This window comes from Lissotriton helveticus (genome assembly GCF_964261635.1).
Source record: "Lissotriton helveticus chromosome 1_1 unlocalized genomic scaffold, aLisHel1.1 SUPER_1_unloc_19, whole genome shotgun sequence".
Lineage (NCBI taxonomy): Eukaryota > Metazoa > Chordata > Amphibia > Caudata > Salamandridae > Lissotriton > Lissotriton helveticus.
Genome location: NW_027611658.1, coordinates 2,819,230 through 2,843,030, shown reverse-complemented (window position 1 = coordinate 2,843,030; position 23,801 = coordinate 2,819,230). Strand labels below are relative to the sequence as shown.

At 48.0% G+C, this 23,801-nt stretch overlaps 1 protein-coding gene across 1 annotated transcript in view; it reads right to left on the bottom strand.

Annotated features, from left to right (window-relative positions):
- Nucleotides 1-19,860: 19,860 nt before the first annotated feature.
- The window catches only part of LOC144805696 (uncharacterized), a 198,936-nt gene continuing 194,995 nt past the window's right edge, over nt 19,861-23,801 (bottom strand). The window contains 1 exon segment of the mRNA XM_078672201.1: nt 19,861-21,290. Coding sequence (XP_078528327.1) covers nt 20,076-21,290 — 1,215 coding nt within the window. The 3' untranslated portion in view covers nt 19,861-20,075.

Here is a 23,801-nt window from a genome sequence, read left to right as displayed (position 1 = left end):
GGGTTGGCTTGCTTCAGTAGTCTGCCGGTACCTGACGGAGGAGGACGTCGTATTGCATGCTGATTTAGGAACCAGAGGATGCTTCAGCTCACTTTATTAGGGTAAGAGGGACACTTATATTGAGAAAGCAGGGGTCTGTTGAAACCTGTTTGTTTTTATAGAGAGGCTTGAGCAAATAATAATGTTAGTTCTTCAACTCTATTTTAATGGAGACTTTAGATTTAAACCTATATATTTTTTTGTTACCTAAACTAAGTAGATATAACAAAAGGGATTTTTCCCAAAGAGAGATTAGACTTTTTAAAACAGGGGAGTTCTTATGGGTCACCCCTTTTGATTGAAACCCCCTTTTTTCTCCTGTTTTTTTCTTTAATTTTCTTAGAGTGCCCAAGCAGGAGGTTTAACATATATTTCCCTTACAACAAGCAAGTAACAATAGGTAAGTTAAACTACTGAGCACAGATGTATACCTTTGGTGGACAATTACCACAAAATGCTCTGCCTCACAATGGCACCAGAATCAATAGTGGACAGTTGTTGTAAAATGTCCTGCCTTATAATGGCTTAACAGATAGGAGTGGCCAGGTGAAGGCTTTCCCATGCCACTTTTTTTCGTACGCTTAGTTCATAATAATGTTCATCCTTGTTTCCCCCGCCTCCCCTCTTTTCTCTTGTTTTACATAGACAGACAGAACTACATTCCTTGTTTTCTACTCTGGTTCCAGCACTGCATGGACTATCATCCAAATATTGATGTAAGTGATGTACTTCTGTTCATTGCTTATGCACAAACAACTGGCTAGTCTAATCTTAAGGGTTGATCATGACCAGTATGATAAAAGTATCATGGTAGTACTAATGTCCGTTTTTCATTCTCAAATGACTAGCCTTCTCTCCTTATAAAACCAAACACCTATTACTCCTTTAGAGCTGTCATGTAGGAAAATCTCTAAGAGAAAACTTTTATATTATTATAGGTGATTTACAAGCATAATATTGAAATACCTCTCAATTTTTGAGTGTATTGGCTGAACGTGACTACAAATAGATACACACCGCCTATTAACAAGAACGGCTCTAACAGACCAGATTCCTCAGCTGAGAACTCTTTGTCAAATATGGTAGGTCATTTGATTTACTCGCAACCATTCACAGCTATTGGTAGCTTCCAAATTTTCTAAAAGTGTTCCTCTTAGAAGTTGGCTGTCACTAGACCTCTTACCAATGGTTTTTTCACCAATTCTTTCATCAATCATTTCTAGATGCCCCCTTCAGTATAATAGAACGTCACGGATATACCCACGTACCCAATAACCACGGGAGAAGACCTAAGAACATCATCTTATTATTCATTTTGGTATGTTTTATTCTTTAGTGCTAATATCCCCTCTCAACAGCTACTGACTACTCCCCTTCTTTTGATAATTTCTTGATGCTGGGGCCCCTACTTTCTCATAGATATAGGATGTGCTATAAATCTTTGAGGTGAGGATGACAGTCCAAAGAGGGACAGACCTATATAGAGAACATTGTGCAATAACCAAGAATATGTTGATCTTAGTTGAACGTAATTGTAGAATGCTTTCTGTAACTCAACCAAGTCATTTATTTGCAATTGTTGTTGGCAGCTTGTACATAAGCTTTGTACTAGTTTTTAATATTGTAATGTATTGTTCATGAAGCCTGGCTTTTTCTGTATGAGCATAACTGCTTTTTTTTTAATGTTAATTTTAACTGTATGTTTTTGTATATTGTCATTTTTTGTAAACAGCCCTGAAGAAGTCCCAAGAGGACGAAACGCGCCGGCTGTAGCTCCTGTGTGTGCTTTTCATTTTCAACTGAATTGAATAAAAGAACTCTTAAAGAACACAAGTAACAACTGATGTGATTTTTTCTGTTGACCTTATCAAAGTGAACAGTTTTTGTAAATATTGAAGTGGTGCACCTTGACCTTGTTTAAAGTATTTCATAGTTCAGGTTTTGAACCAACATTGTAACGGTGGGTGTTTTTTGAAGTGTGCACACATATTGTCCCATGTACTACATTGTGGGTCCAAATCAATTTTGGGAGAATATTTGACTAGGTGCTGTTCTGTTGGGAATCCTCCACCGTTATTCTCTCTCTACCCAAATATAGCAAACAGCTATAGAAATCCGTCAACCTTTGTAAAGAGCCTTCCACTGTGCTGACTAGTGACAGCTCTTTTACCTGTTGCAGCAGTGCCTGCATGGAGCAATCTTTTACCTGGGCTGTTACCTGTACCTGAAAACAACAGGCAGTGTGCAGCCCAGATGCACATACTGCACAGATACGTCAGGCTGTGTGCTTTACTTATGTAAATCAGTGAAGGCGGCACTAAGGCAAATAACTTGGACGGTGGTTCACTTATTCAGAGGCAGCCCAGCTGGCTGGGCTTGATTGATCTGAAATCCAGGCCCGCCAGGAAAGACTGAACTTCTGAGACGAACGAATAATGGCCACTGTGTTTACCACATGAATAAAGGCGGTGCTGTGGGAGGTGCTAGCGAGAACTCAGTGTCGGCTATTGAAGAGGGGAGGGGATTGCGAGACCAATGGTTGTTGGCAAAAGTGTCCAGTGCAACGCTTTCACTTTAATGACGGCCATGTCCCTGGCCGCCATTAACGTGAAAGCGACGCGTGCGCTTTTACAAACAAAAGTTAAAAAACGCGCATGCCGGAAACTGGAGAAGATATAGCTCCATGAACGCACACCGGACAACCACGCAGCCCACAAGAACGCCACCCGCAGACATCACCACCTCATCAGATTAGCCAAGAGATCCTCCTTCAAAGACCGCTTGGAAAACAACGCACACAATAGCAAGGAGCTCTTCAGCATCGTAAAGAAACTTTCCTAACCCAGCGCCAATGCCAACGACATCCCGCCCTCACAAGAACTGTGCGACTCACTAGCCATCTTCTTCCACCGCAAGATCGCTGACATCCACGACAGCTTCAACACCATGACCACCCCGACTACGCCAGACTCCACCTCCCCTGTGAACACTACCAGCGCCCACCGCCTGACCTCCTGGTCCAACGTCAACGACGATGAGACACGCAAGGTCATGAACTCCATCCACTCAGGATCTCCGTCAGACCCGTGCCCACACCACGTACTCAACAAAGCAGACTCAGCCATGGAAGGTCATCAACATCTTCTTCGAAACAACGACATTCCCGGAAAGCTGGAAGCACGCCGAAATCAACACCCTCCTCAAGAAGCCCAAGGCAGACCCCAAGGACCTCAAGAACTTCCGGCCCATCTCCCTGCTCCCGTTCCCGGCAAAGGTCATCGAGAAAATCGTCAACATACAATTGGCCCACCACCTGGAAGACAACAACATCTTGGACCCGTCCCAGTCCGGATTCAGATGAAACCACAGCACCGAGACAGCCCTCATTGCCCCCACAGACGACATCAGGCGCCAACTAGACAACGACAAAACATCAGCCCTCACCCTCCTGGACCGGTCAGCCACCATCGACACGGTCTGCCATCGCACTCTAAAGACACGCCTCCTAGAAGCTGGAATCCAAGAGAAGGCCCTTGAATGGACCACGTCCTTCCTCTCTGGCAGAACCCAGGGCGTCTCCCTCCCACCCTTCCGATCCGAAGTCACCGACATCATCTGCGGCGTCCCCCAGGGCTCATCTCTCAGCCCGAGGCTGTTCAACGTCTACATGGCCCCCCTCGCACAAGTGGCCCACCATCACAACCTCAACATCATCTCCTACGCCGACAACACCCAGCTCATCTTCTCTCTCACCAAGGACCCACACACCACCAAAACTAACCTCCACGAAGTAATGAAGGCCGTCGCCGGCTGTATGAGGAGCAGCCGTCTGAAGCTGAACTCGGACAAGACGGAGGTCCTCATCCTCAGACCCACCCCCTCAGCCTGGGATGACTCCTGGTGGCCGAGCACACTGGGAACAGCACCAACACCCACTGACCATGCACGCAACCTAGGATTCATCCTTGACTCCTCCATGTCTAAGCAGGTCAATATCGTCTCCTTCTCCTGCTACAACACCCTCGGCATGCTCCGCAGGATCTGCAAGTGGATTCCGACCGAAACAAGAAGAACGGTGACACAGGCCCTCGTCAGCACAAGACTGGACTACGGCAACGCACTCCCAGCCAAACACCTACGACGACTACAACGCATCCAAAACGCCTCCCCCCGACTGATCGTCAACGTCTCCCGCCGCAGCCACATCACCCCCCACCTGAGAGACCTACACTGGCTCCCCGTCGACAAGAGGATCACCTTCAAGCTCCTTACCCACGCACACAAAGCACACCACAACACCGAACCAGCCTACCTGAACAGCAGAGTCAGCTTCTACACTCCCACCCGCCAGCTCCGCTCTGCCAGCCTCGCAGCTGTCCCCCGCATCAATCGAACGACCTCAGGCGGCAGATCCTTCTCTGACCTCGCCGCCAAGACCTGGAACTACCCTCTTTACCCACATACGGCAGACCCAATACCTACTCGCCTTCAGAAGACTCCTCAAGACCTGGCTTTTCGAGCATTAGCAGCACCCCCCTACCCATAGCGCCTTGAGAACCTCACGGGTAAGTAGCGCACTGTACAAGTACTCTGATTGATTGATTGATTGATTAATTGAATAGAGAAGACAAGCATTGGCCACGCGGCCGCGAAATGAAATAACAACAGTAAATGTATAAGTGTTTCTGCACACAACAATGACTCGCTGAGGATGTATGTATGCAGTACTCACCCACAGAGGAGTGTGGGATGTTTTGTGTAAGAGCACACACATGCGACAGCCAAAGAGACGTTCAGGTGAGACTTCCCCGGCTCAGGGCGTGTGAGAACGCACACATGAAGGGCATTGGGCTGCTGATTGGGTTAGCACACACTCTCCGTGATAGTTGTGAACTCACCGACTCATACATTGTACCAGGATACTCACTCGATGAGCATTCACTCACGAGAACCAAGGATAGCACTCATACAACCCCACGCTCGGGGCAGAGGGGGAGGCAAAGTATTCAGTGCAAGTGACTGATGCTGGGCGGGGTTCACCCTCTTTTGAACAAAGCAATTATGATGAGCGTGTGAGCGTACATTCATAAAGAGTCATTCCTGGATGCAAAGCGAGTGAGGGCAACCTCATAGACAACCCCAGAACGCAGAAGTATGCACAATCAGTCTAGAACTAATGAGGGGTGCGGGCTGAACCCCTAGACTCCTCCTGTGTCAGCGCACATCATTAAACCCCCTTAAGGATGCTTTGTGTGTGTTCTGACACTCACGCAAGACGCATGTATATGCATTCATTAAATATCTCTGGACGCCACCAGGATGAGTTCATTCCCCCGAACAGTCCATGGAACTTGTAATGATGAGGGGAGCCTCCTGAATGAAGCGCACACGACTGGGGAAAGGTTTGAAGTATTTATTAATTATCATAAGAGAGCGCCAGGAACCTGTCCGGATTGCTTGGGTCTGGGTGCTGGAATGTGCTCCCAAAAAGGGGGCCGCGCTCTACATCATCGCGTACTACAGCGAAGACTAGAGGGCGACACTACATATCTCCCTTCTTTATATAACAAAAAGCAAACCATAAAGAGTCTCTCTAGGTTCTGGTTATTTCCCTTCGCCCAGTTCATAGTCTCTGTATTTGGCAACTATTCTCCCAGCCCACGTGCGTCTTACCGGAGTGGAGGCGAAACTCTCAGAGTTGCTCTCTGCCTGATCACCAGTCTGCTTCCAGTTCCCTTAGGAGTCTCTCTCTCAGAAGTCTCACCTGCCTCCACCTGATGTCCCTCTGCTATGGGATTGTCTCCTTCATCGTGCTCAGCTCCTCCTCCTTCTACGTCCAAGTCTTCTTCTCCTCTGCTCAGTAACGCGCTGTATGCAGGTGAGCTTTGGCTCTGTTGTGTCCTTGATCTTTCTTCACAGGTCCATTGCAGTATCTTGTTGCATTTGGACATGCGATCCTGTGACCAGACATTAGCATCGCTAAGCAATGCTGCTCTGTCATATACCTCCTTTACTTGCATGGGCAGGCTGTATTTGCTGTCCTCTTACCTTCTCAACTGGGCAAGTTTGACTATGACCCACTGTCCTCTTTCTAGCGAGGTGTCCTTCACATTGCTTTTCTTATTGTAGTACTCAGTATATATTCTTTGTGCTCTCTCCAAGTTGTGCTGAACCCCTGCTGGTGACCATTTACTCGTTACTTTCTTTTCCTTCCATGCCAGATTGTCCTTGGTGAAAGGGTCAGGTCCTCTTAGGATTTTGAATGTACCGTATACTGTGCCAGTGAGTGTAATGTGGTAGGCCCATAGCATTCTCAGCACTTCCTTTTCCCAATCCTTTCGCATTGCTATGGCGGCTTGTATGAAACCCATTATGACACGAACCTTTCAGCTAGACCATTTCCCGCTGGGTGGTATATGGATGTGCGTTTTATCTTTATTCCTTTTCGTTCCATGTATTTGTACCACTTTTCAAGGTGAATTAGGGTCCATTGTCCATTGTTCATTGTCACTCAGAATGGAGCGGGGTATGCCTTCTCTGAGGAAAGTAGTCGTAAGAAATCTGAGGACTGTCTCCGTGTCCATCTCCTCCTGTAAGTCTACTTCTGGCCACTTTGAATACCGATCGATGAGAACGCACACATACTTCGGGTTTCCTGTGCATCTAGTACTGGCCCAAGAATATCAATAGACAACTCCTCCCAAGGGTTAGCAGGGTTGTCGAACTTCCCCAGTGCTGGCCGTAGTAGGGTTTGAGACTTGTCCGCTCTCTGGTCCAATACATGCCTTTCGATTTGGATATCCATTGTCGGCCACCAGTACACCTGTTTGGTTCTCATCTTTGTTTTCACGATGCCCAGTTGTCCTTCATGCAATACAGCTAACAGGTGCGGCACCAATGACGTTGGGGGGATGACTTTATTACCTCTAAAGAGGAATGTCCCCTGATCTCCAATGGACAACTCCTCACGCACCTCGAAGAATTTCCTGAGTTCTGCTCCGAGATGCTTTTTTTCGGGCCATCCTTGTAGCAGGAAGTCCTTAACGTCTTTGATGTCTGGATCATTTTTGAAGGCTTTTCCCATTCTTGACCGCTTATCACTTTCTCTGGGTCTTCTGCAAAAGTTACATGGACTTCGTCCTCGTCTGCGCCTCCTCAATCGCTGAGGCTCGGCTGAGATATTCAGCTACCTTATTCTTAGTTCCTGGGATGTACTCCACGTCATATCTGTAGTCTAACAGCTTCAGAGTCATCTTGGCGATGCGGGGTGTAGCGCTAGCGTGACCGCAGGACGTGAGTACTATGACCAGGGGCTTATGGTCTGTCTTGAGCTGGAACCTCGTACCCCAAAAGAATTGGTGGAATTTCCCCATGGCCCACACAACTGCCAGCATTTCTTTTTCTATCACACTGAATTTCTGTTCTGTTGGTGATAGGGACCTGGACGCAAAACTGATGGTCGCCATCTCTTTATTTTTCCTTTCTTGCATAAGGACTGCTCCTAGTCCTTTTTCGCTTGCATCTGTGGTCAAATCGGACTGTCCCTGTGGATCATATCATTGAAGGGGCACTGCTTTGCTGATCTCTTCCTTGATTTTCTGAAAGTCTCCTTGTGCCTCTTCTGTCCATGTAAACGTTGTTTTGTCTCGTATGAGCTGCCGCAGATGTTAAGTCTTGGTAGCAAAATGCTGCACGAACTTACTGTATACACGGCCGTCCCTAAGAATGACCTCACTTCCTCTTTGTTCTTTGGTGCTGGTGCGTCACATATCGCTTTGACGTTAGCTTGCTTGTTCACTGATCTCATGACCTAGGTAGGTGACTGACATCTTACCGAAACAGCACTTTTCCCATTCGGCCATCAGGCGATTTCCTTCAAGGACTTGCAACACCTTTGCCAACTTTTTGTCATGGTCGGTTTGATCCTTGCCCATCACCAAGATATCATCTTGGAAGTACTGTACTCCCTCTATGTCTCCGAACCGTTTGTGCAAACGTTTTTGGAACACTGCCGCTACTGACGCCAGGCCAAAGGGCATCCGGCGCAACTGGTAGCATCCGAAGGGTGTTATGAAGGATGTCAGTTTCCAGCTCGTGTGATGTAGGGCTATCTGGTGATAGGCTGAAGTGAGATCAAGGGTGGAAAACCATCTTATCCCTTTTGTTTTTGCCAGCATCTCTTCTATCCGTGGTAACGGAAATTGCTCCACAATGATGCACTTGTTTCAGTTCACGTAAGTACACGCATAGCCGGATCTTGCCATTAGGTTTCATCGCCACCACCAACGGAGAAAGCCATTCTGAGCAGTTTATCGGTTCGATGATCCCGTTCCAGTCTTTGCAACTCCTGTTGTACTGCTTCCCTGACCGCTATGGGTATATTCCTTACTTTGTGGGAAACCGGCGTGGCCTTCTCCTTGAGATCTATTCTGTGCGTGAATTTCGCTAGTTTACACACTTTTCCTCCGAACACTGTGGGTAAATCGCTTTTCATCTTTTTGAAGTTCGGTTGATGCTCCGTGCTGGTCATCAGGACTTGCATGTTCCCTCCTGGGTTCAATTGTATGCCCAAGTCGCCTTGATCCATCCACCCGAGGACAGACGGACCCTTCTCTGCTACATATAGTTTGCACTCTGCACTGCGATCTTTGAACTCGAACTTCAGGGCTCGATAACCTACCATTAGAATGGGTTCTCCTGTAAACATTACAGGAAGTATGTCTGGAGGTTCGAGGTGCGATCCCTGGCTAGGTTTGAAGCTTTCGCTCCACACTGTCCATATGACGATTGTGTACGGGGAGCCCGAATCTGCTACCATCCTGATCAGTAAACCTCCTATTATCATGTTACATTGTGGTTTCCTGGAATGTCAGCAGTCAATGCCTAGCACTTGTTCTTCCACGCACAGTACATTGTCTTCTTCTTGCACTCCTCCTTCTTCTTCCGTTCTCAGGTCTTGCATCACGTATTTCACCGTTGGTCTCTTCAACTTGCGACAACAAACCTTTTCAAAGTGTCCTATGATTCCACAATGGATGCATTTTGCTCAGAATGCAGGGCAACATTTGACGTACGCCGCGTGGGACTGGCTTCCACATCTGTAGCACATGTTTGTGCCCTCTTTGTTTGGTTTCTTTGGCTGTGTGGGTCGTGTGGGCCATTTGTTTTGCGCCTTCCCTTCCGCTGTCGTCATTTTGCCTCTCTCTGGTGGTTCTGCTTCGTCGACTTTGTTGACCATGTGCCTCGTGGCGGTCTCTCTCTTCGCTGCGTCTGCGCATCTTTTGGAAAGTTCCGCCTTTTTCACCATGGCTATGACTTCCTTCAGGTTAGCGTCACCGTTCACCCATAGTGTGTCTTGGATCCCTGTGTTAGTCGAGTGCATGACTATTTGGTCTTTGATAAACTCATCATGCAGGGCGCCAAATTTGCACGTGATTGCTAGTTTCCTCAATGCTGCGACATAGTCATCTATCGATTCACCCGTCGCTTGTTTTCTCTGTTGGAAGTTGTATCTATCTATGGACGTGCACTCCACCGGTCTATAATGGTTGTTAAGGTCTTCTATCACGTGCCGAAACACACGTCGTCGTCCGCGGCCTGTCGTGGAGTTGGGAGTCGATTCTGGAAGACTCTGATTCCTTCTTGACCTAAGTTGTGCAGTAATATTCTCTTCCTCCTCCTGCTGGGAAATTCTTCTCCATCTTCATCCTCTAGGGCTTCTAAGTAGTTCATGAAATATTCTCACCCGGTTTGGGTAGGAATGGGATTGGAGTCGTTAATGAAGATGCCTGCACACACATTTCATCCGTCTTCATAATGCTGCCTCTTCTCACCTGGGAATGCCTGGTGCGCTTGCGTTTCTGGTTCTGTTGGGGCTCCAATGCACCCTCCTTTCTGTGCTGCACTTGTTCTGCCTGGGCCCTGGATGTTCAGTAGGTGCTTTAGTGAGTGACGATGCTATTGGTGGGCGTGATTCCTCTCTGCTTTTCTCTTTCCTTCCTATGGTGGTTGGTCCCACTATGTGAGTTGCCTCCCTCTTTTGGCGCGCTCATGTGGTGCCTGGTCGTGCCTGTTCCTCCCCCGTGGGGTGCTAGGTCTGCTCTGCTTGTGATGGGGATGCCGTCCTACCTCCGTGTTCTATGAGGTTTCCGCCCCCTTTTCCTTTCTTGCACTTGCTATTGGTGCTTGCCTGTGGTGGTGTTGTCTACTGCCACGCTCTCTTGTTGCATGCACTGCCTCCCCCGGGTCACTGCTCCTTGTGTCTTCCCTGGTTCCTTTACTTTGGTGGGTCCTGGTGTTTCCTTCCTTTTTTTTTTTAAATCTTGACCTCGTCGCCACTGTAATGATGAGGGGTGTCACCTGAATGAAGCGTACACTGCTGGGGAAAGGTTTGAAGTATTTATTAATTATCACAAGACAGCGCCGGAAACCTGTCCGGATTGCTTGGGTCTGGGCGCTGGAATGCGCTCCCAAAATGGCAGCTGCGCTCTACGTCATCGCGTACTACCGCAAAGACTGGAGCGCGACACTACAGAACTCACTCACGAAAAACCCAAGAAGTGTGGTTTCTGGTGCACGCTCTTGTGAAACCAGGAGTGGCGAGTGTGTGCCCGCTCTGAATGCAAGGCTAGAGCCTATTTGGTGTCAGCCAATGAACGGTTTGCTTCTTCTACCGCCCTGCGGCAGCAACGGATGAACCGTTTACTGCCCACTGGCTATTATTCACATGCTTCCGCGTAATTACTCCCTTCCTCCCATTTTGTACTAGTATTTCGGATGGCGACTTGAAAGAATGCTCTGCACAATTATGGCAGGTTATACCAGCTTGTTAACAGTCCGAAGGCGGCATGCTGTAAGTGCACACACTCGTGAAACGCGAAACGCGAGTGTTGGATGCATGCTAAAGGATGCTATTATCTGAACCAGACAGAACGCCATCTGCTTGGGTGGATGCTCGTGAACAGCCTTGGTGCACCAGTGGTGGGTCTGTGTGATGTATGTGTGTGCGAGCGCGTGCCAACAACATAGTAATGCAGGGACTGTGTGCAAAGACTTCTGTGCAACCCAGGGAAAGGCAGATGCATGTGGACAGACAAGAGGGGCTTTCTAGATGCGTGCTTGTGTGTGTGAGCACACACCACACACACACCTCTCTCATGGTGCCAGATGTCACCCGCTGGTTTCCTGTGGTGCAGCTGCACACGACAGTAGTGTTGTTTGCACAGATGCGGTCCATCTCCTATGCTGGTGTGCCGACCCGCTCTAAAGCGTTTCCTTTGCACGAGTAACGCAACACTACACTGTGTGTACCTCTAATGCTTTACAACATCGTCTATCAGAAGACATTCATGTGTGGCACCCGTTCGGAATGATTTGCCAATAATTACAATGTTCTTGCCAATGTTTTATGATTAAAACCACCCGCCCCTCCCCCACACACAATTACATTCACAGATGCGCGTATTTATTTAAAATAGAAAAAAAATGTTTTTACAAGTGAACCTGCAGCAGTTACTCGGAGCGGAACCCAATGTGTGGCAACATGTTCTTAAAAAAGGCATGTGTCTGTGCAGCAGGAATTACTTCCAGAAGGCGCCCCCTGTCATGCGCGGAAATAGTACTCTCGGAATGTGCTTAGAGCAGAAACGCATTCCAGTAGGAGCGAGGCGCTACACTGTGGAGTGATGTCATTATCAAATGTCCTGTGAGGTGGTTGTAGAGGGGGAGGCTTGCACTGCTATTGGGGAAAAAAGTTTGAAGTTTTCACAAGGATGAAGCTCCTAAAACAGTCCCCACTTTCCTAGTGAGGAAGGCTGCTAATGTGGAAATATGTGTTTAACACCGCGATGGCTAAATTACAAGAAACGCTTCCATGTGGCATGGCAGGGGAGCGGTGCTCTAGCAGAAATTGGTTCCATATGGACAGACCCTAAGAGCTGGATTAGGGAACTCTCGCGGAGGCGAACTGCAGCATTGCACCTACATTTGGCCGCGTGGCCATATAAGTAAAGCCGCGCGGCCACGAAATGAAAAACAAAACGCGAGTGGTGACACGGCGCGTCACCGCAAGTGCTACCTTGCCGACCACCAGCTTGCTATTACGCGCATGCGCGCGCGCTCTTGTGCGAGTGATAGTAAGCTGGTTGCCAGGAAAGTAGCACTTTTCTAAGCAGCTACTAAATGTCTCAGCCAGACCAGCGCATGCACTGGATCAGGCCGAGACCAAAAAAACAACTTGCACTCTGAGGGAAGGCATTCTGGCGAGAATAGTCCCCTATGATTGCACCTGTGCCAGACTCCCTTCTGAAAGCAGTCATGCTATTGAGATTTGACCCCTCTATTGCCAAATAAACTAGGCTTCTTACTGACATCACAATTTATCTTTATAGTTTAGGGAATAAATCACATTTAAGATCTCCTATACAATCAGTAGTCAAATACCATGAATTCAAATAAACATGTTGTTTTATTACATATCTAAAAACATACATTTCGTATTAATATGTAAAATCTAGTCATCATTGTGTAAATTTCATATCCTCATGATTGTTCTTGCTGTATCATAATTTTGCTCATGTTAATGTTACAGTAAATTGAGTTTGATCCGGGTACATACGTCTGAAGTGTGGTTTTTATAGGCTCTTGGATGTCCGTACATGGGTGGTGTTTGGATGTTTGGTTATGTATTATTAATACGGATTTCTAAAGTATTGGGTTTCAAATGTCTTATGCCACTAATGGCCATGCAAAACCCTTGTTCAGTTTAGAACTTGTTGCTGTTAACGTGAAAGTAAAGTGAGTTTGGCCCTGGAGGAAACCCCTGTAGTGTGTAATGTATAAGGATGGGTGTGCTGAAGAGCAGTCTCGTTCCTGTTACTGACTGGCTGTGTGGTGATGTAGTGATGATGATGGTCGGCAGCAGGAAGAACATCCTAGACTCAACAATTTGTTAAAATGAACTTGGTGGAAAACATTCGTTTCTACTACCTTTGGCTACTGGAGATGTATCCTCTCTTCTGATGTGCATATTATATCGGTGAACTCCTTCCTCTAGGCAAGGTTGGGCTATGAGAACACTGTTTATTTGACAGCTACAGCAACACAAAAGCACCTTACAGATGATTCAGAATGTTACGATCCATCTTATTTGTGGTCGGAGGACGTCCCAACTGCATCACAAAGTTTCACTGCTTGCTCACGAGGCAGCACATACTTTTTATGCCCATTCATTCACTGACAGTTTATGAAACAAGAGTTTATTTTTACTTGTAAAAACAAACCTGAATATCATTTGTGTCAAAAATCAATATCTTTTGTGTTCTTTTTCTTCTGAATCCAGATTGTTTTTCCAGTGACAAGGTTCAACAAATGTAAAGTAGGGAGTTGATAGTTCAGGACTGTAAGTGCTGGAATTCTTTACTGCTCAAGATTCTTTACTTAACTGTCAAGCTTTCAGAAACGTATTAAGAACTAAACTTTCCGCCAGCTCTCTCCCCGATCAATACTTTCACCATCATGCACAGATTCTGTCCTTTCACCAGTTAGGAGTTGGTTGGTTGATTCTCTGTAAATAAGAAAGGTCTAAAATATATTCATATAAAATTAATCTGCCCGTGAATCATTTACAGTCAGTGGTGAGCCAGCAAATTTTCCAAGGGTCCAGCTTGATATTGGACACCTCTGGGGAAGATCTACTATGGTGGGTGCATTAACAGATGCATTTGATGAGTGAAATGAGCATCATGTCTCCCAAGTCAGTGCTTCGGAGGTAAATGTTGTGCGCTGCAAGCATTAACTCTCAGTTACAGGTCACAATTTCCTACTTTGACTTCTTGTGCCTTTGGACGTTGTTCTCTAGCAGCTGTCATTGAACGAGTTATTGCACAAAATGACTAAACACCAAAATCAGCTAGAAATATTCTCCAGTCTGTGCTTGTTAAACTTATTCGTGTGTGCTGTGTTTATAGATTTTACCACTAGTCTCTGTAGTTATCTGTAAATTCTTCCGACAACACTTCCAAATCCACTACAATGGTATGGTTTCTCTCCTGTTTGTGTTTGTGTGGTGCACTTGAATGCCATTTCCCGTACATGGGTTCGCTCGAGATTTCTTAATGTTGAAGGGGCACTAAAACTACTTCCACATTCACTGCAGTGGTAGGGGTTTATCACCTGTGTGTGTATGCTGATGGTTCCTTAATTCTGAGTAACGACTAAAACTACTTTCACATTCACTGCAGTGGTAGTGGTTTATCACCTGTGTGTGTTCGTTGTTGTCTTTGTATTTCTGATAATTGACTAAAGCACTTAACACACTCACTGCACTTGAATGTTTTTCCCCTGTGTGTGTTCGCTGATGATTCCTCAATTTTGAGGAACGACTAAAACTATTTCCACATTCATTGCAATTAGATGGTTTTTCCCCCTGTGTGTGTTCGCTGATGTCTCTGCAGAATTGATAACAGACTAATGCTCTTCATACATTCACGGCACTGTAATGGCTTTTCCCCTGTCTGTGTTCGCTGATGACTTCTGAAATTTGAGGAAACACTAAAACTACTTCCACATTGTGGCTCACTGTGGAGTGGTGTGGCTCACTGGTTAGAGGCGGCAGACCCGGAAGCAGAGAATGGCCCGGGGCCAGGGTTCAATTCCCGACGCGGCAGGGTCGTGGACCCGGGTCAGCGGGCTCGATAATTCTCGCTTCGGTGCCTACTCTAACCAGGGATCACACTCGGCAACTCTGGGCATTAGCTTGCCTCATCTCCACAACGGCCCCCCCACATACACCGGGGATGCCTGGTTTCACCTTGGAGATACCCAGCAGGGATCATCTCACAGGGAAAGCCAGGACGGGTTCCCCAGTGGTCTACTGCGCTGGGATGCCCCATTGCTGGGGTAGCCATGCGCTTTACAAGACAACCTAACCTAACATAACATTCATTGCAATGGTATGGTTTTTCCCCAGTGTGTGTTTGATTATGTCCAGGTAGGTCGCTCCCCCTCCGCATAGCACCGCCTGTGCCCGTTCGCTCCCTCGCTGCCCCCGTGTCTCTCTGCTCAGTTTCCCTTCTGCTCCCCTCGCTGCCCCAGTGTCTCTCTGCCCGGTTTTTCCTTCTGCTCCCCTTGCGGCCCCCGTGTCTCTCTGCCAGTTTCTGCCTTCTGTTGCTTAGTTGCCCCTGCATTTCTGTGACCTTTCTGCCTTCTGTGCCACTCGTTTCCCCCATTTTTTGTGACCTTTTCTACCTTTTCCTGGGACTTTTCTGCCTCTGTGCCACTCGTTTCCCCCGTTTTTGTAACCTTTTCTGCCATTTCTTGTGACCTTTCAGCCTCTGTGCCACTCGTTTCCCCCCGTTTTTTGTGACCTTTTCTGCCCTTTCTTGGGACTTTTCTGGCTCTGTGCCACTCGTTTCCCCCTGTTTTTCATGTGACCTTTTTCTACCCTTTCTTGTGACCTTTCTGCCTCTGTGCCACTCATTTCCCCCTGTTTTTTGTGACCTTTTCTGCCCTTTCTTGTGACCTTGCTGCCTCTGTGCCACTCGTTTCCCTACATTTTTTGTGACCTCATCTGCCCTTTCCTGGGACCTTTCTGCCTCTGTGTCACTCGTTTCCCCCTCAATTGTTGTGCCTTTTTGCCTTCTGTTTCCTTTGTCAACCCTCCCCGCTGAGTCCCCTGCGGCCCCGCCCCGACTGTCCATTCGATGCCCCCACCTCCGGCCTCCCAGCCGCTCCTACCTCCTACCTCCCCACATGCCGGCCTCTGCGCGGAGGCGCTGCTGGCGTGCGGCAAGCCCGTCTGCGCCCGCAAGCATCTGGACCGCCCCCAGCGCCGGAACCCCTGGCCCCCTCACCCGCCACGATGACCGCCGCCACTACGACGCCAGCACTCTGCAAGCTCTCAACCCTGGACGGACCCACAACTGCTTCAAGGTCGCCCCGAAACGCACACACAGTCCCTTCACCTGCCGGAACTGCAGCTACACCAGCCACAGAGCTGACGAACCACCCACCAAGAAAGACCTCGACCACCTCCGATGCATACTACTGAACACCCGCTCTGCACGTAAACACACCGTCGAGCTCTGGGACCTGCTCAACACAACCTCCCCAGACGTCGCCTTCCTGACAGAGACCTGGTTGAACAACTCCTCCGCACCGACAACGGCATAGCCATCCCAGACGCCTACAAGATCACCTACAGACACCGCACCAACGGAGTCGGAGGAGTAAATGCCATCGTCCACAAGAACAGCATCAGGGTCTCGACTAGCACAGACGACGCACTCAGCACCGCCGATCACATGCATTTCCAGAGCCACACAGACCCCAACTCCACCCTCAAAGGCACCCTCGTCTACCGACCCCCAGGACCCTGCCCCCAGTTCAGCGACTCCATCGCTGACTTCATCAGCACGCACGCCCTGACCTCCACCGACTACATCCTCCTCAGAGACCTGAACTTTCACCTTGAGAACAACAACAACAACTCCACAACCCTGATTGATAACCTCGCCAACCTCGGACTGAGACAACTCATCACAACGCCCACCCACTCCGCCGGCCACACGCTCGACCCCGTCTTCTCCTCAAGCCTGCATGTCTCAGTCAGCCACACCACCAAACTACTCTGGACCGACCACCGCTGCATACACTTCACCTTCCAGAAACCCACCACACACCACCGCACCCAATAGATCCCCCGCCGCTGCTGGAGCAAAATCACCGAAGACATGCAAACCTCGCTCTCAGCTCACCCACCGAACCCTTCAACACCGACGTCGCTGCCCACAATCTCAGACGCTGGATCGAGGACTGTGCCAACACCCTGACCCCGCTGAAGAAGCCCCCCCCCCACAGAGACACCAGCAAGAGGGCCAGCTGGTTCACCCCAGAACTCCTAGATTCCAAGCAAGCCTCCCGGAAACTAGAGAAGAAATGGCACAGTGAACAAACTCCGGACAGCCACGCAGCACACAAGGACGCTGTCCGCAACCACCACCACCTTATCAGGGCTGCCAAGAAGACCTCCTTCAAAGACCACCTCGACAACAATGGACATGACAGCAAGGAGCTCTTCAACATCGTGAAGGAACTCTCGAACGCCAGCTCCAACACCAACAACATCTCGCCGTCACAAGCCCTGTGCGACTCCCTCGCCACCTTCTTCCACCGCAGGATAGCAGACATCCATGACAGCTTCAACACCGAGACAGCCCCAACAGACAGCAACACAACAGACCCTGGCACACCATCGACCACGTCCCCTTGTTAGCCTGGACCAGCGTGAGTGTCGATGACACCATCAAGACCATGAGCACAATCCACTCCGGCTCTCCGTCAGACCCATTCCCGCACCACGTCTTCAACAAAGCAAGCAGCTCCATCGCACCCCACCTACGCAAGGTCATCAATCTTTCCCTTGAGACCGCAACCTTCCCAGAGAGCTGGAAACATGCCGAGATCAACGCCCTACTCAAAAAACCCAAGGCAGAACCAAGAGACCTCAAGAACGTTCCGACCCATCTCTCTACTCCCCTTACCGGCCAAGGTCATCGAGAAAATCGTTAACAGTCAGCTAACCCGATACCTCAAAGAGAACAGAATCCTGGACCCTTCCCAGTCAGGGTTCCACAGCAACCACAGCACCGAGACCACCCTCATCGCCGCCACCGACTACATCAGGACCCTGCTAGACAATAGGGAAACTGGAATGGGGAGACCTCTCCGCCTCCTTTCAACACCGTCTGCCACCGCACACTACGCGCACGCCTCCACGCTGCTGGGATCTAAGACAAGGCTCTGGAATGGACCACCTCCTTTTTACAAACCAAAGTTAAAAACATGTGCATGCTGGAAACTGGAGAAGATATGGCTCCATGAATGCACACCGGACAACCACGCAGCCCACAAGGACGCCACCCACAGACATCACCACCTCATCAGATTAGCCAAGAGATCCTCCTTCAAAGGCCGCTTGGAAAACAACGCACACGACAGCAAGGAGCTCTTCAGCATTGTAAAGGAACTCTCCAACCCCAGCGACAATGCCAACGACATCCCGCCCTCACAAGAACTGTGCGACTCACTAGCCATCTTCTTCCACCGCAAGATCGCTGACATCCACGACAGCTTCAAAACCATGACCACCCCGACTACGCCAGACTCCATCTCCCCTGTGAACACTACCAGCGCCAACCGCCAGACCTCCTGGTCCAACCGCAAGGACGACGAGACACGCAAGGTCATGAACTCCATCCACTCAGGATCTCCATCAGACCCGTGCCCACACCACATATTCAACAAAGCAGACTCAGTCATCGCACCCCAACTACGGAAGGTCATCAACATCTCCTTCGAAACAGCGACATTCCCGGAAAGCTGGAAGGACGCCGAAATCAACACCCTCCTCAAGAAGCCCAAGGAGGACCCCAAGAACTTACGTCCCATCTCCCTGCTCCCGTTCCCGGCAAAGGTCATTGAGAAAATCGTCAACATGCAATTGGCCCGCCACCTGGAAGACAACAACATCTTGGACCCGTCCCAGCCCGGATTCAGACGAAAGCACAGCACCGAGACAGCCCTCATCGCCGCCACAGACGACATCAGGCACCAACTAGACAACGGCGAAACACCAGCCCTCATCCTCCTGGACCGGTTAGCCGCCTTCGACACGGTCTGACATCTCACTCTAAAGACACGCCTCCTAGAAGCCGGAATCCAAGAGAAGGCCCTTGATTGGACCACCTCCTTCCTCTTCGGCAGAACCCAGAGCGTCCCCCTCCCCCCGCTCCGTTCCGAAGCTTCCGAGATCATCTGCGGCATACCACAAGGATCATCCCTCAGCCCGACACTGTTCAACATTTACATGGCCCCGCTCGCACACGTCGTCCGACAGCACAACCTCAACATAATCTCCGACGACACTCAACTGATCCTCTCCTTCACCAAGGACCCCATCACCGCCAAAGCCAACCTCCATGAAGGAATGAAGGCCGTCGCCGACTGGATGAAGATCAGTCGTCTGAAGCTGAACTCGGACAAGACGGAGGTCCTCATCCTCGGCTCCAACCCATCAGCCGGGGATGACTCCTGGTGGCCAATGGCACTGGGGGCAGCCCCGACCCCCACCGACCACGCACATCCTCGACGCAACGCTCTCAATGACCAAGCAAGTCAACGCTGTCTCCTCCTTCTGCTTCAACACCCTCCACATGCTCCGCAAGATCTACAGATGGATCCCGACAGATACAAGAAAGACAGTCACCCAGGCCCTCGTCAGCAGCAGACTCGACTACGGAAATGCCCTCTACGCAGGAACTCCGACCAAGCTCATCAATCCACTACAACGCATCCAAAATGCCTCGGCACAACTGATCCTCGATGTACCACGACACGGCCGCATCACCCCCCATCTGAGAAACCTGCACTGGCTTCCCGTCAACAAGAGGATATCCTTCAAGCTCCTCATCCACGCACACAAGGCACTCCACAAGACCGGCCCAGCCTACCTCAACAGACGGCTCTCCTTCTACACCCCCAACTGCCAGCTACGCTCCGCCGACCTCTCACTCGCCACCGTCCCGCACATCCGAAGAACAACCACCGGCGGGAGATCCTTCTTCCACCTTGCCGCCAAGACATGGAACACCCACACACTAAACCTACGACAGACCCAAGACCTGCTGACTTTCAGGAGGATACTAAAGACCTGGCTGTTCGATCAGTAGCGGCCCCCACCCCCTCCCAGCACCTTGAGACCCTCTTGGGTATGAAGGGCGCTTAACAAATGATTTATTGATTGATTGATGGACTGATTGATTTTTGTAGGTCTGATGACCCACTACAGCTCTTTACACATTCACTGCATTGGAATGGCTTTTCCCCAGTGTGTGTTCATTTATGTTTTTGTAGGCCAATAACCGAAAGAAGCCCTTCACACATTCACTGCAATGCTATGGTTTTTCTCCTGTTTGTGTTCGTTGATGTCTTCGAAGATTTGATAACACACTAAATCTCTTTACACATTCACTGCAATGCTATGGTTTTTCTCCTGTGTGTGTTCGCTGATGTCTTTGAAGTTGTGATAACTGACTGAAGCTCTTCACACATTCAGTGCAATGGTATGGTTTTTCCCCAGTGTGTGTTCGAATATGTTTTCGTAGGTCTGATGATCCACTGAAGCTCTTCACACATTCACAGCACTGTAATGGCTTTTCCCCTGTGTGTGTTCGCTGATGAATCCTGAGATTTGAGGAATCACTAAAACTACTTCCACATTCACTGCAATGGTATGGTTTTTCCCCAGTATGTGTTCGCTGATGTCTTTGTAGGTGTGATAACCGACAGAAGCTCTTCACACATTCAGTGCAATGGTATGGTTTTTCCCCTGTGTGTGTTCGCTGATGAACTTGAAGAATTGATAACTGACTGAATCTCTTCAGACATTCATTGCAATGGTATGGTTTTTCCCCAGTGTGTATTCGCTGATGTCTTTGGAGGTGTGATAACCGAATGAAGCTCTTCACACATTCACTGCAATGGTATGGTTTTTCCCCAGTGTGTATTCGCTGATGTCTTTGGAGATTTGATAACAGGGTAAAGCTCTTCAAACATTCAGTGCAATGGTATGGTTTTTCTTCCCCAGTGTGTGTTCGCTGATGAACTTGGAGTTGTGATAAATGACTGAAGCTCTTCACACATTCAGTGCAATGGTACGGTTTTTCCTCAGTGTGTGTTTTCTGATGTCTATGGAGGTGTGATGACTGACTGAAGCTCTTCACACATTCACTACAATGGTATGGTTTTTTCCCAGTGTGTGTTCGCTGATGTATTTGGAGTTGTGATAAGTGACTGAAGCTCTTCACACATTCAGTGCAAGGGTATGGTCTTTCTCCTGTGTGTGTTTGCTGATGTCTTTGAAGAATTGATAACCGACTGAATGCCTTCCCACATTCAGTGCAATGGTATGGTTTTTCCCCTGTGTGTGTTCGCTGATGAACTTGGAGTTGTGATGACTGACTGAAGCTCTTCACACATTCAGTGCAATGGTATGGTTTTTCCCCAGTGTGTGTTCGCTGATGTATTTGGAGTTGTGATAAGTGACTGAAGCTCTTCACACATTCAGTGCAATGGTACGGTTTTCCCCCCATGTGTATTCGCTGATGATCTTTTAGGAGTGCTAACTGACTAAAGTTCTTCACACATTCATTGCAATTGCACGTTGCTTTTCCTGCCTGTGTTTGCTGATGGCTCTTTAGTAGTGATCACAAACTAAAGCTCTTGCTGCTTGTGTATGATTTTTCTTTCTTGGTTAGTGTCTCTGGGTCGGGTTTATATTTGTCTGCATCCCATGACTGCGTTTCCTGAGGAGCTAACATGGTTGATAAAGCACTTGTGTTATTCTCACATTCCCTGTATGTCTGTGGTATTTTGGATGGTTGATTTCAGATTTCACAATGAAATACAAGACTCACCAACTACATATATTATAATTGTGGCAAGTAAAGCTTCTTTGTAGGTGGTTATGTTTTTAGATTGCGGAATGGTTTCGCATGTGTATGAGTGAAGATCAGTCTTCCTTCTGGTCGAAGCAAATTGGGACAGTCTGTTGTAGATCAGAGACCTTCTCTTTCCTTTACCCTTCAGTTGTCTGGCTCCACTCCCTTGTGCTTTTCTCTTGTTCCAGTGGTTTGGCCAGAAAAAGTTTACAATACACCTAGCGTGCTGAATGGTGGTCTGCCATCATTACAGGAAGCAGAGAAATGCTGTATCTACCTCATACCGAACACATGATCAAAGCTGGTGGTAGAGGCCTGTTTATACAGGAAGTGGTTTGTCAGTGTTGTTGCCTTAATTTTCTAGAGGTCATTTCTTAGTCCTGTTGCGTGGAGGTGCACAGCTCAGACTCTTACATCCACCAAATTGCTCTGAACTGCCTCTTCCAGGATCTATCAGTTTATGTTCATGTTCCTCAGTCTTTATGCAGATCTTTTCCTAAATATTGGAGCTCTTTTTTTCTAACCACTTTTTTTCAGATTTTCACGATTACTGTCATTATTCACGATCATTTGTGTATCCAAGGCTGGTTTCCTATTGGATGTAAAGAGATTTAAAATCAGTAAATGGAAATGTAAGTGCATTTGAATACACAATACTTAACTAGTTGTAAAAGACATCTGGTCATTACCATTTACGAAAGTTACCAAGAGATATTTCACCATACACAGATATTTAACTAAATGTTCTATAGAACATGTCACATTTTACTTAATTCAGAAAAGGAGGTGATTTTTCGGTGTTCACACAGTAACTCAGTACAGAAAGAGCACACATGGAGTGCCCACTTGCTAGAGGTACAGCTTTACGAAGACGCACATGGCTAAGATTTCATTTAACCTCTACCGTGCTCATGACGAGCTCAGCTCGTCATGAGGCACGGTTGCGCTGTGCTCATGACGAGCTGAGCTTGTCATGACGAGCGCGGCGCTCACACGCGGGGATAAGTCCCCTGCTGTGCTGAGCTTTCCATGGAAACGGGTGTGGCCATGACGAGCTTAGCTCGTCATGAGCACAGCACCACCGTGCAGCGTGACAAGCCGAGCTCGTCACAAGTACCGTAGCGCTGCATGCACCCTCCCTCCCCCAGCGCCGTGGGGGAATTAACCCCACGGCGAAGGGGTTAAACAAGAAGGGATTGTGTAAGAAGAGATGGTTCAGGATGTGTTGCTGTCACTTCAGTTTTATGAATTGTATAACAGCAGTAACACTTTCAAGGCTACATGACAAAGAAAACTCTTCATGAAGTATATAATAAATATAACGCTTCAGGAAGTATATAATAAAGGTAACGCTCTAGGAAGTATATAATAAAGGTAACGCTCTAGGAAGTATATAATAAAGGTAACGCTCCAGGAATTATATATTAAAGGTAACGCTCCAGGAAGAATATAATAATGGTAACGCTCCAGGTAGTATATAATAAAGGTAACACTCCAAGAAGTATATAATAAAGGTAATGCTCCAGGAAGTATATAATAACTGTAACATTCCAGGAAGTATATAATATAGGAGTATATAATAAAGGTAACGCTCCAGCAAGTATATAATAAAGGAGTATATAATAAAGGTTAAGCTCCAGGAGGTATATAATAAAGGTAACGCTCCAGGTAGTATATAATAATGGTAACGGTCCAGGAAGTATATAATAAAGGTAACGCTTCAGAAAGTATATAACAAATGTAGCTCCATTCACACTCCTCTTGACAGTACTTTCCAATTTACACTGGAGAAGCTTAAGTTCCAACTCCTGTCTTTACTTTTCTGTTTGTGAAGTTATCTTTGCCACATTCCTAGGGATGGTTCAAGCATTTGTTAGAAGATTGCAGCATTTATTATAGAGATTCCATCACAACCAGTAATATACCTGCGATATCTCTGCTGTCAATACATGTCTGCTTTTTGTCTTTTTCTACCTTACCATGGTATCTGACTTAATGTCTTTCGTTTGGTGCTAGGTTGGGGATGGAGCATTGGCAGAGTGGAACAAGATGTCCATTGCTTTCAGGTGAGTGTAGCATTTTACACCATTGGGAACTTCTTAAAATCAGCTTAACCTTACTCCCTGTTCATCACCTTCCATACTACCTTATGCCTGTGTACTCGCTCAGCAGGGTTCATTGACGGCTAAAGCATCGGAGTGACTCGATGAACACAGCAGAAATCAGGTAATGATCTGATAGACAAACGCCATAGTTGGCAGTAGA